The 18,808-nt window shown below is 49.6% G+C and overlaps 1 protein-coding gene and 1 pseudogene across 1 annotated transcript in view; one reads left to right on the top strand and one right to left on the bottom strand.

The window, feature by feature from the left end:
- The window catches only part of LOC131093446 (TOG array regulator of axonemal microtubules protein 2-like), a 128,814-nt gene extending 117,704 nt beyond the window's left edge, over positions 1-11,110 (bottom strand). Inside the window, exons 1-2 of the mRNA XM_058040611.1 lie at positions 10,973-11,110; positions 9,710-9,843 (exon numbers count right to left, since the gene is read on the bottom strand). Coding sequence (XP_057896594.1) covers positions 9,710-9,843; positions 10,973-11,088 — 250 coding nt within the window. The 5' untranslated portion in view covers positions 11,089-11,110. The remainder of the gene's footprint in view (positions 1-9,709; positions 9,844-10,972) is intronic.
- LOC131093333 (zinc finger protein 850-like) overlaps positions 1-18,808 on the top strand; it is a 628,085-nt pseudogene that overhangs the window by 328,666 nt on the left and 280,611 nt on the right.

Genomic DNA, 18,808 nt, shown 5'->3' with positions numbered 1-18,808 from the left:
CCCACAGTGTCACAATGGCCCCTTGGTTCCATGACACCTCAAAGCGTCATAATGTTCTCCACAGTTCCATGAGGCCCCGTGGTGTCACAATGGACCCTTGGTTTGATGAGGCCTCACAGAGTCACAATGATCTCTACACTCCATGGAGCCACACAGTGTCACTACAGTCCCCTTGGTTTCATGAGGCCCAGCAATATCACAGTGCTCTCCATGATTCCATGAGGCCCCATAGTGTCACAATGGTCCCTTGGTTCCATGGTCCTGTGCTGCTGCATTCCCCCCTCCCCTTCTCAGACCACCCTGCCAGCTGAGAAATGCTCCTTGGTCTTGGCCTTGGCCAACAGCCCCTGGGCTCAGCTCCTCTGCAGCTCATCACAAACACTGTCTGCTCCAGGCACTGCTGCTGCCCAACCAGCTCCTGGTTCCTTTAGCAACAGTCCTGGGAACTGTTTCTGTTCCCTCAGTGGCACAACATCCCTGTTCTCACACTGCCAAAGAAAGCTATTGATGCCAAGTGTGACCAGGATGAGCCATTGCAGTGACTGCAGCCGCTCTCTTGGGGCCTGGCAAACAGCGCTCCAAAAGGAGTCCTTGGAGTTCTCCTGGGCCAGTGACTCCCTCTGAGTGGGGCCTCTCCCAGCTGGGAACTCTCCCATTTGCTGCACTCGGGGATCCTGAATAACGACGGAGCCTGGGCCGATCCCCCCACTCCTCCAGGCTCAACCCTTTGTCTGCTGGGGAGATGCCAAAGGATCCACTTTTGGCACTGGATTTAGTCAAATCCAGTGAGCATTCCCTGCCCTCAGGGGAATTGCTCACAGGTGTCTTGCACTGACTCCTTCTGTCTGTGTGCACACAGGAGTGCCTGTGCTGGGGAAATGTGGCAGAAATGTTGCTCTCTGAGGGATTTGGATAGGTGAGTCAGTCATGCCTGTAAGTAAGGTTAAGTCAAAAAGTCTAAGCTAAGGTAATTGCTGTGAAGTGTTGTTCTTTTGTTGTTTAATATAAGTTATAAGCAGAGTTGAATACTTTTAAATGTTATTCCTCTGTTAAATGTCAAAGTCATAGGTTAGAAGTTAGGTTAAATGCTGTTAAGTGCTGTTCTTCTGCACAATTGTGAAGTTTACGGTATCAGTCAAGGTTAAGTCCTGTTAAGTTTGAGCTCTCTTAAGTTTTTAGGAGGTATTCCTTTTATCCTTGCCCTGACTGCCCTTGTGTCACACACCACAGGGACAGTTCTCTGTTCATTTCTGGTTTGATTGCCGGGATTTGGTTTGGTTTTGTTATTGCTTTGTTTCCTTGGTGTCCTAGAAGTCCAGTCAGGAGCAGAGTGACTCTTGCCAAGGAACTTTGTGTTGCTGTCCTTTAATATTAAACCTGTTTTTTGCTGATCCCTTGCCAGGGACTTTTCAGGGCTCTGAAGCCCTTTTTTTTATCAGAGTGAAGGAGCCCTGGCCCAGGCTCTGGCCCTGGGGGACACGGGGATGCTGCCGGGGGCTCCCTGTCCCCCTGTGCCACCCCCAGGGCCCCGGCCCCCCATCCCCGTGTCAGTCTCTGGGGTCGATCTCGTGGAACATCCTCTGGGGGAGGCTGCGGGGCTGGGGGCAGGGCGAACCCGGGGGGACAGGGGACCCTGCTGTGCATGAGCAGGGTTGGACTGCTCTGGGGGGAGCTGTGAGGGGGGCCGGGACAGAGTAACCTCCCCAAGGACCTCACACAGGCCCTGTGATGTCACAGAGCATCCTGTGATGTCACACAGCCCCTGTGATGTCACAGAGTCACCCTATGATTTCACAATCTGTACTGTGATGTTACCTACTGCTCTATGACGTTTCTCAGTCACCCAGTGATGTCACAACCCACTCTCTGATGCCCCAGTTCAACACTCGGTGATGGCAGAATTTGCTCTATGGCCTCATACCCTACTCTATGACATCACAGGCAGCTCTGTGCTGTCACAATTCCCTCAGTGATGTCACAAACCCTGTCGTGAAGTGATACTGCCACTCTGTAATATCACAGCACACACTCTGACCTCACAGCCAGCTCTATGATGTCATACAGCCATGCCATGGTCTCACAGCCCGCTCTGTGGTGTCAAACAGTCCACTCTATGATGCCATAGCTGCTCAATGACCTCACACAACAAACTCTGTGATGTCACAGCCCAATCTGTGACCTCACCCAGCACTCTGGAGCCCTCAGCCTTCCCTGCTCTAGGCTGGACCAGCCCAGCTCCCTCAGCCTCTGCTCACAGCCCAAGGGCTGCAGCCCCACCTTGGAGGCCCTTCCCAGACCCTATTCCAGCTGCCAGGCATCTTTCCTGCCCTGGGGACCCAACCCAGGCCACAGTGATCTGGATAATCCCCGTCCTTGATGTCCTGGTCACACAGCCCTGGCCCCTTGTCCCCTGTCAGGCTCTGAGGTGGATCGTGTGGAACATCCTTTGGTGGAGGCTGTGGCTCCAGGTGGACCGGGGGGATCCCGGGGGACAGGGACCCTGCTGGGCATGAACAGCATTGGACTTGTTGGGAGAAACTGTGAGGGGGAGCTGGGGCAGAGTGACCAACCCAGTGATCTCATACAGCCCCCCCTGGGATGTCACACAGCCCCCCTCTGACATCACAGCCTTCTCTGGGATGTCACAGAGCGCCTCTGTGATGTCACAGCCTGCTCTGTGATGTCACAGACCCCCTCTGATGTCACAGAGCTGCTCTCTGATGTCATACCAGAGTCTGTGATGTCATTGTATGCACTGTGATGTCACAGTCTTCTCTGTGATGTCACAGACCATTCTCTAATGTCACACAGCCCTTCTGGGATGTCCCAGTCTGCTCTGTTATGTCACAGACCACTCTGTGACCTCATGTTACCAGATGATCAATTGTCTCCACCAGCTGAGCTCACACCTGTAGCTTGTTCTCCACAACCCCAGGCCTGTGGAAACCACACAGTGCCCATTGTGTGAGAAAGGGAACTGGAAGTTGACCAGCCTCAGTGTCCTGCAGCTCAGCCAGGAACCCACTGGAACATCAGGGTCTACGACCACCAGGGACCACCAGAGAGACCCCCAGGAGAACAGGGGAGGGGAAATACATTAATGATTTGGGGAAAATTATTATCAGATCATATATATAATATAATATAATATAATATAATATAATATAATATAATATAATATAATATAATATAATATAATATAATATAATATAATATAATATAATATAATATAATATAATATATTATAAATATTATATTTCATATATAAATATTATATATCAGATCAGATGTATATTTAGTCTGGGACAATTAATGAATATGTATACAAAATACAGAATATAAGCAGAAACATTCCTTTACTCAGCCTGCAGGGCTTTGGGAGGAGCTGTCCCCCATGCATGCCCCTGAATAAATAATGCTGCTTTTTAATGCTGCATTGGTGTTAAGGAGTTTTCTATTTTACTGAATTTTTGGTAACACTCCCACTGCCAAGGAAAGTTCTGTCTGCTGCTGTTCACAAACAGAGAAGGGCGGGTGGCAGATGTGGGGCTCGGAGGCTGCCTGGGGCACAGTGACCATGAAATAATCAAGTTTTCAATGTTCTGTGAAAGAAGGAGGGGCAGCAACAAAACTTCTACACTGGAATTAGGAAGGGCAGACTTTGGCCTATTTGGGATGCAGATTTGGGGAGTAATTAATCAGGCACTGATTTTTTTTAAGGAAAACATCCCTTAAAAACAAAGGGGTCCAGGGAGGATGGACACATTTCAAGAAAGTAATCATAAGGTGGAAGGAGCAGCCTGTCCCAGTGTGGCAAAAGATGAGCTAGTGAGGAAAATGACTGGCCTGGCTGGCCGTGGAGCTTTTGTGGGAACTCAAGGGTAACAAGAGGTGCATCAACTTTGGACAGAAGGTCAAGCAGCTTAGGAAATGTTTAAGGATGTTGTAAAGTCGTGCAGAAAAAAAACCTCAAGAGGTGAAAGCTCAATTAGAGTTTAACTTGACCACTTCTGTAAAAAAAAAAAATAGACAATGTTTCCACAATTAAATTAATAGCAAAACATGGGATAAGGAGAACCTCTACTCTTTATTGGATGCAGTGAGGAATATAGTAACTAAAGATAAGGAGAAGGCAGAGCTACTTAACATCTTGTTTCTCTCAATTTTCAATATTAGGACAGGCTGTCCTCAAGACAAGTGTTCTCCTGAGCTGGTAGATGGGCACAGGGAGCAGAACAGCCCCTGTAATCCGGGAGGGAGCAGTTGGTGACCTGCTGAGCCACTCAGGTGCTCACAGGTGTCTCTGGGAGCAGATAGGATCCATCCCAGGGGGATGAGGGAGCTGTGGATGAGCTCCCCAAGCTGCTCTCCATCATTTACCATCAGTCCTGGCTCAGCAGGGAGGTCCCAGAGGACTGGAGGTGCCAGTGTGAGCCCATCCCCAAGAAGGGCTGGAAGGAGGATCTGGGGAACTCCAGGCCTGTCAGCCTGACCTGGGTGCCCAGAAAGGTTATGGAACAGATCACCCTGAGTGCCATCACAGGGCACCCACAGGATGGCCCAGGGATCAGAGCCAGCCAGCGTGGATTTCAATGTCTGCACTGATGATCTGCATGAGGGGACTGAGTCCATCATCAGCAAATTTGCAGATGACACCAAGCTGGGTGTGAGTGTGGATCTGCTGGAGGGAAGGAGGGCTCTGTAGAGGGACCTGGACAGGCTGGATCCAGGGCCCAAACCCAACAAGATGAGGTTGAACAAGTCCAAGTACCTGGGCCCTGCATGTTGGCCACAACAACCCCTGCAGCACTACAGGCTGGGGACAGAGTGGCTGGAGAGCAGCCAGGCAGAAAGGCACCTGCAGGGACTGATGGACAGCAGGCTGGACATGAGCCAGCAGTGTGCCCAGGTGGGCAAGCAGGCCAATGGCTCCTGGCCTGGCTCAGGAATGGTGTGGCCAGCAGGAGCAGAGCAGGGATTGTTCCCCTGTGCTGGGCACTGCTTGGGCAGCACCTCGAGTGCTGTTTGTAGTTCTGGTGCCCCCAATTTAGGAAGGACATGGAGGGGCTGGAGTGTGTCCAGAGAAGGGCAACAAGGCTGGGGAGGGGCCTGGCGCACAAGAGCTGTGGGGAGTGGCTGAGAGAGCTGGGGTTGTTTAACCTGGAGGAGAGGAGGCTCAGGGGAGACAAGGTGGTGTCAGGGCACAGGTTGGACTTGATGATCTCCATGGCCTGTTCCACCCTTGCTGATTCTGGGATTCTCTGAAACCTCCCTTGAAGCAGTTGCAGGATGAGCCCTGGGCCTCCTCTTCAGCAGCTCCAGCAGCCCAGGTCCCTCAGCTTCTCCTGCCAGCCCCAAAGCCCATCCTGTCAGTCCTGCTGAGCCTCTGCAGCTCCTCCTCACTGCCCAGAACAGGGAGCCCCAGAGCCAGACACAGCAGCCCAGATGTGTCCCCCTGGCCTGGGGTGTCTCTGGCAAGGGAGCAGCACCAGGCACTGCAGGAGCCTGCAGACAATTGATCTGAAGGCCAAAGCTCCTTAGCTCCTTCTGAAAGAGCAGGAACAGTTCCTCATTCCAGTGTGGTGGAATGCTGGGCACCACAGCTCCAGGTGAGGACTGGACACAAGTTTGCTCCCACTGAGTGCTGGGATGGGTTCTGCAGGAGCTCTGGGCTCCTGTGCTTGCCAGGCACAATGAGGAGAGAAGGAGCCAAGTGCACTGATGTGGGAAATGGATATCTAGAAAGCTTTTAGGGCCTAGTAGAATGCCCACAGAGTATGAATCTGTATATAAACCTTGAGACAAGAAATGCTAACTTAAAAATGCCATGGAATAGGACAGATATTGTTGAGAGAGAAATGGAGCTGGAAAAAAGTTCCAAAAGATGGCCTTGCAAATTGGATTTTGGAAAAACAGAGCTATGAAAGATGCATTGTAGTGGGACCCACGAGGGGCAGTTTTAATAATTGGCTTTAAGGCATTCACAACGTGGCATGGCAAAAGGCTGATAGACCAAAAAAACTAATTATAATGTATTGTAATTAGGAAATAGTTGGCTTCTGATTGTGATGGTGTGAATTATAACATCTGTATTGTCTCACCCTTCTCATAAGACTGAAAATTGAATAAAAGTTTTTAAAACACCTCTCAGTGTCCCCATCTCTAGGTCAAGAAAAGAGTATTATCCAACACACTGACACACCTTTGCCTCGAGCATAACCCAGCCTAGACCAAACACACTGAAAGGTTTCCCCTTTGGCCCATGTCTCGAAACATCAGGTCTGCTGTTTGACAGCTCAGGTTGGTTTGGTGTCAAGGAGTTCCCTCAGAAATACTGGGTTTGTCTTCCTCTGTGCCTTCCCCTCAGCAGCCTTGGGGATGCTCCTGTGTGAAGCCATCTGTCTCACACAGTTTGAGACAACTTCAAACAGGATATTGTGCAATAAGTTGTCTCCTCTAAAGGGTTCCAACAACCCCTTTCCAGCAATAGGAAATTATTACTGATAGATGAAAGTGGAAACCCCCAACAGTTTATTAACAAACAGAATCCCCCCATGACACGCATTCCAAGAAGGAGCCGGAGTCTCTCTCAGAAGAACAGGAGCTGTCACGGAGCAGTTCCAGCAGCTGATGGAAGCTCGGGGGCTCGTCTGGCGTCGGCTTTCTCCCGTGGCAGAGCTCCATGGAGCGGGCAGGGCAGTGAAGCAGCTGGGCTGGAGCCCCTCGCTGCCTTTTCTCCCCGGTGTGGCTCAGCTCACAGACTCTCGGGCTGGGAGCGGGGCCGCTCCGCTCCTGCCGGCACCGTGTCCCTGGGCTTGGACAAACAGTTTCCTGCCAGGAGAGCCCTGCACACTGCTCCACAGATCTTTCATACAGGCCCAAACCAACTCCAAACACTCTGTCTGCAGCAGCTTTTCACAAAGGGCTGCAGCAATCCAGGACAGCTGCAAGTGAGTGTCGGAAGGCTCTTGTCTTGTTCCTGACAGCAGAATTCTTGATGATCTTGTGCAATTTTCTTCAGATGTAACATGAGAGCTGAGGTTTTTTTGTTAAAATACTTTATGATGAGTAACAAGCCTTGGGAGCATGAGGTGCAGGACTGACATGCGAAAGCATGAGCATATTCTCCAAAGTGGCCAGTTTAATTGTCCATTTTATTACTCTTGTATTTACTCCACACTAATGAGGAAAACCAAGCTCTGCTTGGAGGGAAAACAGGCATGGGATACACTCTGGTCCCTCGCAGGCTCAGCAGGGCTGGCAGTGACACAGCAGGCAGTCTGCTTCATTGTGAACCACTACAGAGCTGCATCCCAATCTGGTTTAAGTGGCGTGGTATTATTAAGAGCTCCTTTTCTGCATGAGATACAAAAAGGACATCCCAAATGATCTTCATGCAAGCATGCAGTAAAGAACTGGTGCTGCTATCCTAATGAAGTGTTTGCTTTGGCAATTACACTCTTCCCATTCATCTTTCGATGCAGACACTTCAGGTTTTCCCCTACACCCTTGCAGGGCTGGCAGTTGCTGTTTCCCAGTTCCTGTTCTTCCCTAGAGATGGTGCAGTGGCTGCTTTGAAACAAAGAGCCCTGAGATCTGAACAGCTTGAAGGAGCATGAAATGCTAATTAAGTGCTCATATTGGTAACACCCAGGTCTGACCTTCCCAGAGCTCTGAAGCAGCAGCAGCAGGACCATGCATCATTCCTGTTGGTGGATGTTCATGTTTCTCATGTGCAAGAGCAATGACTTTGAGGAGGGACAAAAATGCCCCTCTTCAAACAGTGGGTGTGCAAGGAGATGTGAAGTTTCACAGCCTTTTCTAGGATATTTTAGAAAGATCTAAGAGAATATTGTGGCATGGGGTAGGTCCCTAATTTTGTCTCCAGAGGAATCCCCACAGGGCACATTCACTCTGCTGCTGATGGCAACCCCATAAGCTCATGGACCAGTTTTTCCTGTAACGTGCCACCCTGCCTGGGCTTTACTAGGCCGGGACTAGATCCAGAGCTAAGCAAACACATGCAGCCAGGTGACATTGTGTAACATCAGAAGCTGGCAACCACGAGGACTTTGCTGTCAAAAGGTTTCAGTTTGCACTGGGCCCAGAAGTGTTTTTCCCTAAGGCAAAGCAAATTGAAATGTGAAGTTTCAAAGCTTCAAATGACTGTGAAAGGAAACTGCAGAATAATTTCTGGAAGGGCAGCATTGTCAATGATCATGCAGCCCACCAACAGCTGGAGCTGAATCCAGAATTGCTTCTTCCAGCTGTACAGGAATTCATTCCACTGGCAAGCACTGGTCCATGGGAACAAATGATCCCCTAGCTCTGGGCTGAATGGCACCCAGGCTGCAGTGCAGATCTGAGGAACCATTGTCACTTGTTATTGGCCTCACAGTGCACTCATCCTTCTGCAAACAAGGGGCAAACAACACAGCTGCACTGCTGTCCTGGGTAAATATACATACAGGTGATTTTGCCAAAGCAGTGCATCATTTCCCAGTGAAATCCATGACCTCTTCTTACCTATGGAATTGTGATTGAAGACACCTGTGAGCCAGATCTGTGGGAGGTTGCAAAGGAGCAAAGCTTTGGGATTTGGGCACACTTCTCTTGGTTTCTTTGCTCAGGCCTTTGGTGAGCACAGAACACACCTAGGTAGAAAACCTTTGACTAGACAAGATCTTTTGGATCCATTGTCCCTCAAACAGGTCAACAGGTGACTCTGTTGTAATGCTAAGTAACAAAGAGCAGCACAAATGACACAAAGAAACCATGGCCAAAGAGGAAGAGGAGAGGCCCAATGAGGAAAGGATGTGGTGAGACACTGGCACATTGAGTGAGCTGCACTCCCATAATCTCTCGGCTGGTCTCACATTTTCCTCTTGGTTTTTTCAATTTTGTTTATTTATTTACTTTTTTTCATCATCAAAATGAAATATATAGAATTAAAAACATGTCATCAAAACTTAAAGACAGAATCAAAACACATTAGTTCAAAACTACATCTAAAGATCAGAACATATGTACAGCTGTAACTATCAAGCCTAACGCATCAATCCTATTCTTCAAACACTCTCCATACAGGCGGCAGCTTCTTCCTGAGCTTGGAGGAAAGAGAGCTCTTCTGGATGGGAGGCAAGGACTTGGTGGGTGAGAGAAGTGTCCCAAGGAAACTTCTCGGTAAGACTGTAACCTGTCAGATCTGCAAAATGGAGACACAAAGTTTAACAGAGAGGCAAAGTTTAACAGAGGCCACCATGCAAACCTAAAGCATCTGAAGCTCTGTATTTCATGGGACACATTTCCTGGAAATGTCCAAACAGCTGCACAGGGAAACATGCTCCTGCTGGCAGACACTGAGGCAGGCCAGGGCAAACCCTGAGCCACTTGCCCAGAGCTGGCACAGGCCCAGCCTGGCCTCTGGGCTGCCCTGGGACAGCAGGGAGCCCAGAGCCCTGTGCTCCCCAGGAATGGCTCAGCTGCACATGCACCCTCCTGCTCCTCTGCCTGCCCCACAGCTCAGCAGCCCCACAGCTCCAGGGGCACTGGCAGCAGCACAGCTCATTGCAGGGGCACGTGCAGGGCACAGCTGTTCCCTGGCAATGTGCACAGCCTCTCTGGGCTGCCACAAGACCCTTCCTGCAAGCAGAGATTGGCCCAGCTCCCCCCTCACCTCTGTGTGAGGCTGAGCCATGATTGCCTTCACCTTGTCCTCCATCTGGAGCAGCTTCAGGCCCCCCATGCCATGAGTAGGAAGGGCAATGGAGAGAGCAGGGGCAGATGCACACCACAGAGACCTGCAGCAGGATTGAGGCTCTTTTCACCCATGTATCCCCAAATCTGCAGAACTTTGGAAAACAACAAATGCAGGGAAAACACATTGTGGGCTATGAAGTTGCAGAATATCCAGCAATGCAGCCTGTTTCTTCTGTGGGGCTTGGCAATGGATCCATCTGAATGTTTTACCCTATTGCAAAGCTGAGGAAAGTGTGGCAGGCAGTTTAGCCAGGCTGTCCTGTTCTAGAGAGTGTCTATTGGGAACTATCAGGCCCAGCACCAACATTTAAGGCAGCATTTGCTTCAACTGTCCCATGGCAGTCAGCCTGTGAAGGTGCCTGTAAATTGATTCATCATCTCAAGGCTAACATGAAACATCAGTTTGCATAGAAAGTAGAGCTCTAAGGCCATGACAGTCATACAAGACTCCTTTGGCAGGAGCTGCACCTTCTGTGCAGGCTGTGCCACGCCCAGCAGATTGTCCCCCATGTGCTCCATGGGGGCAAGGACCCTCCTCATTTCTCAAGTTAGTGGCATCATGAGGAGACGTGGTTTTCCCAGGGCCTCTGTGGTTAGCACTGTGAAATACCAAACACTGCTCACAGCTGCAATTGCAATTGTCCCTCTTCCCACAAAAGCACAAGGCTCTATCCTTGGCCTTTGCAGGCACTTTCCCTTCCCCATCAGTCACTACATCTAAGAAAATCTGACAGACTGGGAGAACTCCAGGAAGCAGCAGGAAGCTGAGTCAGAGGAGCTTTAGTTTGGATATCAGGAAAAAGGGTTTTTCACCCAGAGGGTGGCTGGGCACTGGAACAGGCTCCCCAGGACAGTGGTCACAGCACCAAGCCTGACAGGGGTGAAGGAGCATTTGGACAGCAATCTCAGGCACTTGGAGTGACCCTTGGGCTGTTCTGGGCAAGGCCAGGAGCTGGACTCGATGGTCCTGATGGGCCCATCCAACTCCCCATATTCTGCACTTCTGTGATTCCGAGAACTAATGGGCTGCAGGAGGGCAGAAATAGGTGACAAGAGGAAAGAAGTGAGGTTGGTTTGAGAGTCAAGTCACTGAGTTCACAGAAGATGCAAGATACAGGACCCTTCCCTCCCAGCATTCCCATTCTCTGTCTCATCCCTTCTCCCTCCCACACACACAAAGGTGAAGAACATCACTAAAAGAAGAAGAACCTACTTGGCTCCCATGTCCATGAGAGCAGTCATTGCTCGTGCAGGAGTCACATTCTCCACCATGATCCCCAGGCTCTGACTGGCTGCTTTCTGAACAAATTCTGGGGAGTTGGACACCATCTGGAGAAGGACCCGAGCAACCTCATCCACCTCAGAGTCCATGTCCTTCTTCAAGGTCACAGAGAGCTCTCCCAGAGTGACAATGGCAGAGGAGGACACCTTGGAACGGAGGTTGGTCACGTGGGGAAGCCAGGAGGGGAAACATAAGAATCACCTTGAAAAGAAAACCAGTTGCCTTCAACAGAAGTCCCAGGAAATGACAACAAATCCCACTGTGTCCAGGGGAGCATACAAGGACAGGAAGAGCAGGAGAGCACAAGCACAGAAAGGTACTTACTCTGGCACCAATTTCTGGCCTCAGACCTGCTCACTGCAGGCGTAAATAAAAATTTCATTAGGGGTTCTACTTAACCCTTCTTAAATGTCCAGAGCTTCGATTTTAGGCCCTTTTACTAGAAAATAAATAAAGAGCTGCTTTCAAATCATTAAGGAAAAAGTCATAAAGGTAAAAGAGTTAGGTGCTCCTGTTCAAAAAATCAACACCAGCAGCTGAAACACTCAGCCAGGAAACAGAAAACACAGGCTCAGGTCTACAGAATAATTTGCAGTGTTGAATTATAGCTTGGGCAGAGACTGGGACTCTGGCAAATAACATCATTAGTGTCTCAGTTTCTGCATTTGCACATTGCATTATGAAGGCACCACACTCAAAGATGAGTGTCAGATACCCGACCTGCCAGTAAATACAGCTGCATGTACCCACAGATCCTACAGACAGCTGAGAGACATTAGAAATCTCAGGTCTAAAACCAGAAATGACGGTAGACCCTGAGCACACATGGAGATGAACAAGCACATACCTACTCTACACACCGTGTCTGAAGTATGGGGGACAATTCAGAACAATGTTCTCACCTCTCTGGTAACTGCCAAACAAACTTCACCAAGTCTACAAAGCAGGACCTCTGAATGGGACCCAGCCAGGTGTTGGATGGTGAAGAGTCCCTTCTCCTTCAGCTCCCTGGAAGGCAGAAGATTGATTTTTCTCTCCACCAAGGCAGCACCCTCTGAAATGACCAGGCTGGCAGCTCAGCTGAACAATGGGAGGTGCTTTTCAAGGAGTGCTTAATGAAATCGTGGAACGCGTTGCCCCAGGATGCTGTGGCTGTCAAAAGCATTCACAAACCCAAGAGGCAAAGAGAGGGGTTTTAGAGTGGCCATTTGAGAAGACAGCCTTTCTGAAATCTCTGACACATGAGGTCCCTGTGTCACTGCTTCCTAGGAGCTGTGCGACGGAGCCATGCTGCTGTTTGTTGTCACCTCCCTGTACCTGTCCCTGAGACACAGCGCCACCGGGCTGTTATTGGGGCATTTTCCTTCTTTGCCAGCCCCAGCAGGCATTCAGCAGGGAGAGTCTGCACTGCCACTCTGGAGCTGAGTTTCCACTCTGTGATCTCGGGCTCTCTGTCACCCCCTCCACTCCCTCTCACACATTCCCAAAAAAGCAGCAGGATGTCTGCTGGGACCACCTCAGCCTGCAGGAAGGACAAGTGGGTCCTGGCCTCTCCTGACCCACAGCACAGCTTTCTTTCATCCCAGCATGGAAATATAAAAACTGTATTATCACATCACACAGAGGGCAAGGAGCTTTTTATTTTGGCCGCAAGTGTCCACAGGGCATTGGGGAAGAGGAGAAAAAGAGTGTTTTGCAGCAAGCAACCCGGCTACTCAGGCAGGATGGTAGGAAAAGTGTCTGGGAGCTGCTTTTTAGGACTTTGGTGGTTCTGCTGAAGCTTCTGACAGAGCTGATGGGCAGATCCCAGAGCTGTGGAGAGTTCCTGGGAAATTTGTCCTTGGATATGTCTACGAATGCTCTCCCAGCCATGAACTGCCATCTGTGTCCTGTCCATATGTTACTGCCTTGACTGTTGAGTGTCTGAGGTGCCTCTTGAGGCTGCTATGGACCTCCTTCACCAAGGAATAGATTGTGATACAACATCCCTTTCTGCTCATGTTTGGGCACTGACAGAGCCTGGACCACTCTGGCTGGAGCTTGGGCTCTGGCCAAGCAAGATTGCCAATGAGAGCAGCTCATGGCCCTCAGCTCTTCCCTGCTGCTGTGACAGACAGACATGGCCATGGGGACAGAACGGAGCTGCCCCATCTGCCAGGGCACTAAGAAGGATGTGAATTTTTCTCTGCCCTGTCACCACCAGTTCTGCCTGGGCTGCATCCTGCAGCAGACAAAGAGAAATCCAGCATGCCCACTCTGCAGAAGAATGATAGAAGCTGTCAGGTTTTCTGAGTAGGATGAACAGGAATACATACAATTTGCCATCAGCTCCCCCAAACAATTGCTAGAGTCCAGCAGGGAGAGAGCCTGGCCACCTTGCTGAAAGCAGCCCCCCAGACCCTGTGATGGCTGCTCCATCTTCCCCACAGGGAACACTGTCCCCAGCTGAGCAGGGGCTGCAGGACCAGAGCTGTGGATGGCCTCCTGCCCAAGGAGTGGGCCGAATTTTTCAAATAACAATGTCATCTACTGGACCAAAGGTGGCCCTGGCTGCACCAGAAGCTGCAGGGAATATGCCAGCACCAGAGATGGCTGGTTAAGGAATCCATAGAGCAGCATCCTGCACGCCCTCTGTGCCTATGGTCAAGTTGCCAAAACCTTGGTGCCAGTACTGCAGCTTCTCCTCTCTAGCAGTCTGAATTGCTGCTAGCATAGTCCAGGGTAAAGAAGCAAAAAGGACCTTTGCATAATCTCCACAGATGTTTTATTCAGCCATGCAGGGAGATGTTCAGCTCCCAGCACCCACACACAGAGGGTCTCACTTTGTCTCCACAGGGGCCTGGGGGCTGACCCTGATCTTGAGGCAGTACAAAGATAAGGGGGCCGATCAGGGAATAGGGAAGGTGTGGCTCAGGAGCACAGGAACAGACACAGGAACAGGGGAAGGAGCCAATGGGGTCTAACAGCTTTTTGAGGGAAGCTTCTTGTGCCTCCCTAGACCAGGGAATGCCCCCCCAGGGTCTCCACAATTCCTCCTGTTTTATATTATTAGGAAAGCTTCTCTGAAGGATCAACTGAATCAACACAAAATGACAAAAACAATCAAAAGCGCTCATAGGACAATTGTTCAAAATTCAAACAATTCTGAGTTCCAAAAGTGCCAACAGATTTCTTGGAGTGTCTTAGATCAGGCAGGAGGGATGCAGGGTTTTCTTAGCACAGTTTATCAGGAAACTGAGTCACACATACTGAACCTCTGGTCCATGGCCTCCTCAATGCCATCGTGCAGCAAGGAGGCCCAGAGGCTGCTGTGCTCTGGGCCTGTCAGGGATGAACACAGCGGCTCTGTGGCCAGTGCCAGCTCCAGCAGCTCACAAGAGGAGACTCCTTCCAGAAGCTCTGCTGGCTCCAGTGTGGCAGACCAGCAGAGCCCATTGGAAGCCCCCCTCCATTGCAGCCCCCCCCAGCTGCGCCCATCATCGCTGCAGAGCAGGAGCTGCCCCAGAGGAGCCGCGGCAGGAGCTCACGGCAGTGGCAGGTCCCTGTGCCCAGGGCAGAGCCACAGAACCTCTGCTCCTGGCTGGGACAGGGGCTGCTCACCCTGGTGTCCCACCGAGAGGAGGGATCCTGGGCCCCAGACTCTGCCCAGCCCTGCCAAAGGCCACCCCGCCAGCAGTGCCAGCAAGGTTCCTGCAGCCATTCAGCCAAATCAGAGGAAACAAATGTCTCTTCAGCTGACACAGTCTCTGCACACAGCTTCCTCCCCCTTCTCCTGGTGCCTTTCCCTGACTCCAGCAAGAGCTGCAGGAAATGCTGTGTGAGCCATGATGATGGAAGAGCTACTGATAAAAACACTAGGGTGATGCTTTCAGAGGAGTCATGAACGGAAGATTGACCAACCTTCCAGCCAATGGTATGCCAAAAGATTCCATTCTTTAAATAATTGCCTGCAATAAATTAGTAAAAAGAAAGATACGGAAAGAAAATAAATCTCCCACAGCTGCTGGCTTTCCTCAGGCTCCATGGTCTATGTATTGCTAGACTTACTTCATCTAGGCAGAATATTAACTGCCCTCACTTGCTGGAGACTGACCACAAGGTCTCATCTGTGGTGGGCAGTCACTAAAATTAGCTCAGCAGAGGCATCTTCAGCTGTCCAAGTGTAGCAGAAATACAAATTCTCTGCTTCATGGCTGTGTGGCAGCAGCTGCTGGTGTGGATTTGTCAGCGTTGCTTCATGGATTACTCCTGGGAAGGAATTGTGTGCACAGGCACAGTATGATGGCTTCGATCTCCTCTAATTACTCCAATTGGATGATGGCCAGAACTTTTAGGCAAAAAACATCATGACAGAATAATTTACAATATTCTCCAAACTACTCCTGTGGTTTTGATTTTCTTACTGATTAGGTTCAGTGTCTGGCCTCAAGAAATCAGTCCAGAGAGAACAGGCAAACCTCAGCTTGCAAGTTAGAGTGCAAGTCTTTAATCTGCTGTTTTTGCAGCATGTACAAACAACTTTTCAACATATTTGCAAAAAAAATCTCTTAGTTTTTGCTATACCTATCCAGAACCTGACTCTCTCCTCATTTTATTTTGATTTGAGATCCAAGCATGATTTATTTCTGGACAGGGAAGTAAGAACCAGCTGCAAATACAGACTACAAGTGTGAATCTATACTGCAGGAACTGAGCTGTAGCTTGGAATTAAAGGCAAGAAGGGATGCCATGGTAAATGTGAACATCTAGTGCTGACATAGGAGCCTTCTGCAATGCTCCACCAACCCATGATTCACATTGCTACAAACTCTCTTTCTGGTGTTACAAAGAGTGTTGAAGAGCTGACTGTAAGTAAAAATATAGCCAGAATGATAATTTCTGTTAATATGGCAGACAATGACTATCTAATAATTCAGAACTCATAGAAGTGAGTATTCAGATTTCCACTTAGTATGTGCCTGCAGTTTTAATTTGAAATCAACAGGTTTATCCAAATCAAGTTATCCATAGGAATTAATTTACTCTATGGTCTGACTGAAAATGCCTCATTGTCTGATAAGTTTAGTAGAAATTTGCAAAGTCAACAGTCCACAGATTTTCATTTCTTGTTTAGTGGCTATTCTGCAGGAAAGCTTTTACAGACTAATCAGTTTGGATGTAATTAAAATGCCAGTACATTTCATCTAGCCATTTTGGTATTAGAACAAAACCATGTGACTGCACAGCCTTTTAAAAAATATTTTAAAATAAATTTTCAAATCAACAGTCTGAGTAGGACTTAGAATAAAAACTCTACCAAACTTCAACTCCATTGGAAGATTCCCTTGTCACCCTGTGAATCAAATCTACATTCAGAAGATTAAAAGTCCCAATGATGGTGGTTTTGGTATGGTTAGGAATTGGGGAAGGGTCTTCTTCCTTCTCAGCTCCATGCTGCAGTGCCTTTGGGATGTGGCCTGCTGGCCGTTGTTTGTGCAGCCCTAGTGTTTCTCCATGAGGCAGGAAGTGCAATTGCATTTGCAGCCCAAAGCCCGTGAGGAGTGGGGCGTGCAGAGCTGTGCCAGACCCAGGCCAGCAGCTGTGCCCCAGAGGGTTTTGGTTCCTGCCCAGTGCAGCTGGTGCATCTCTGCCGTGAGTGCCTCCCCTTGCCAGGTGCCCATGGACAGCAGGTGCAGGGTTCTGCAAGGGGCATGGAACAGGGTGGGGATGTCTGCTGACAACAGAGTGCAGCGGAGAGCAAACAGTCCAGGATGGTCCTGGAGTGTGTGACAGAGAACCCCTGACACAGCTGGTGACGGAGCCAGTGAGGGAAGGCACTGCTGGGCCTGCTGTTTGTGAGGAGAGAAGGGCTGCTGGGTGACAGGAGGGCTGGAGGCAGCCTTGGGCTCAGGGATCACAAAATTCTTGTGTTTGATTCCCAGAGAAGGAACGAGAGACATTGGGGAAGTGTTGACCTGCAACAAATTGTGAATTTGTTAAGCTTTAACAGGCAGTGCTTAGTTGTACCTTCCCTCACAGCAGTGGTTAATGTGTGCAAGTGGATGTCTTAGCCTTGAGAATAAAGACAGTGGGCCTACTGAGGAGGTAGCTGCAATGCATTCAAGCAGAAGAAGGCTCTTAACCATGGAAGGAGAATTTGAGGAACAGGATGTTCACCCCATGACCACCAGAGACCCTCAAGAGACCCCTACTCTAAATGTCAGTAATTTTGGGGAACTCATTTAAACATGTCAAACACTTTGTGAGAATGTTTAGCCTGTGAGTTTGAGCAAAGGAATGAATAAAAGTAATGAAAGTAGTGTCTTAGTTCCGTGGATACTAACACGTGGGTGTGCATGTTTCAGGGAAGTGATTCCTCACACACCCAGCACTGAAATAAAGTAATGCCTCTTTTCTCACACTGAGCTGGCAGTGTGGATCGGGCCCTGCTCGGTAACGTTCATTTTGGTCATTTCTATTGAAGCATAAGGAATGGTTGAAATGAAATCTTTTCCAGTTGTTTCCCTTTGGTTTACCTGTTTGAGGGTTAAAATTCTGTGCTGCAGGTGTGCTGGGTGTGTGCAGAGCAGTGCAGCCCCAGAAACCCCTTGGCTTGCCCACAGGTGATCATGCCTTGTTGCCAGGTGTGCCCAGCTGTGGCAGGAGAAGGAGCCCGCAGCGCAGTGGGCACCGTGCCCTGCCCAGCCGGGGCTCTCTGGCACAGAGCAGCAGCAGCGCCAGCACCGTTCAACCCGCTCCTGCTTTGGCTTCCCCTGGCACACAGAAGCCTCTGGAAATCAGCAGCGCCAGCGGCGTTCCCAGCTTGGAGCAGCTGCTGCTGGCGGGCAGATGCTCCCATTTCAACTGCTGCCAAAGGGGAAGAAAGGCAGAGATGTACCCGCACCGGAGCCCTGGGCATGTCCAATAAAGGAGCAAATATGTGGGGAGATTTGTTAGGAAACATTTCAGCTGTGATGCCAACAGTGGCTTCTCTCCTGGTTCTGTGTGTTCCAGACAAGTAATGCAATGGTTGGCTCTGACAATTAAGAAGCAGATGTTATGTGGATGTTCAAATGTGTAGTGATGGTATTGTAATATATCCTCCCATAGTCCTCTTTCCCGTCCCCCTTGTAATAGCCTGGGTAGTCAGGGCATTTGGGGAGGGCTGGCTTGTGACCAGCAGGCAGGGTGTAACAACACCTGACCTCCAGTCAGCATGCAAGAAAGTAATCTCCACCAATGGACAGCAGAGAAAGAGTTGACTGACAAAACTTTTGGAGGGGCTAAGGGTATAAAAGGCAGAGCATACTTTTTGTAGATAAGCAGCACATCAGATAGTCACAGAGACTCCCAATGCTGCAAGTTTTCCTTATTCAGTCCTTTGTTAAGGTTTACTAAACCTTTAAAATTTTAAAAGTGAGAGTCATTTCTCACATGTGCAATGCTGTGAGCCATTTTCTTGGTCTGGTTTCCTTTGCTTGTGTCCCATCTGAATGCTCAGCTGGGTTACAGGCTGTAGGTGCTTGGGGCACCCTTGGAGTTCCTCTTGGATCCCTGAACAACAGAGTTTGGCCCACGTGGGAATTTGTGCTGCTTTTTGACAGAGAAGTAGTATCCAGGCTCTTTTGTGTTTGCTGTAGGGAAGGTTGGTTATTGCTTGGCATAAGTTCACAGACCAACATGGAGTGTTTGCTTTGTGATGTCAGGGCATGGTTGCCACCTTGTCGTAGTAACATCAGAAGGTTGCCTTGGTGCACAGAAGGCCTGAGTGTCAGAGCAGCCCTAGGC

Source organism: Melospiza georgiana, chromosome 25, assembly GCF_028018845.1.
Source record: "Melospiza georgiana isolate bMelGeo1 chromosome 25, bMelGeo1.pri, whole genome shotgun sequence".
NCBI lineage: Eukaryota > Metazoa > Chordata > Aves > Passeriformes > Passerellidae > Melospiza > Melospiza georgiana.
This window is presented reverse-complemented; position numbering and strand designations above follow the sequence as displayed.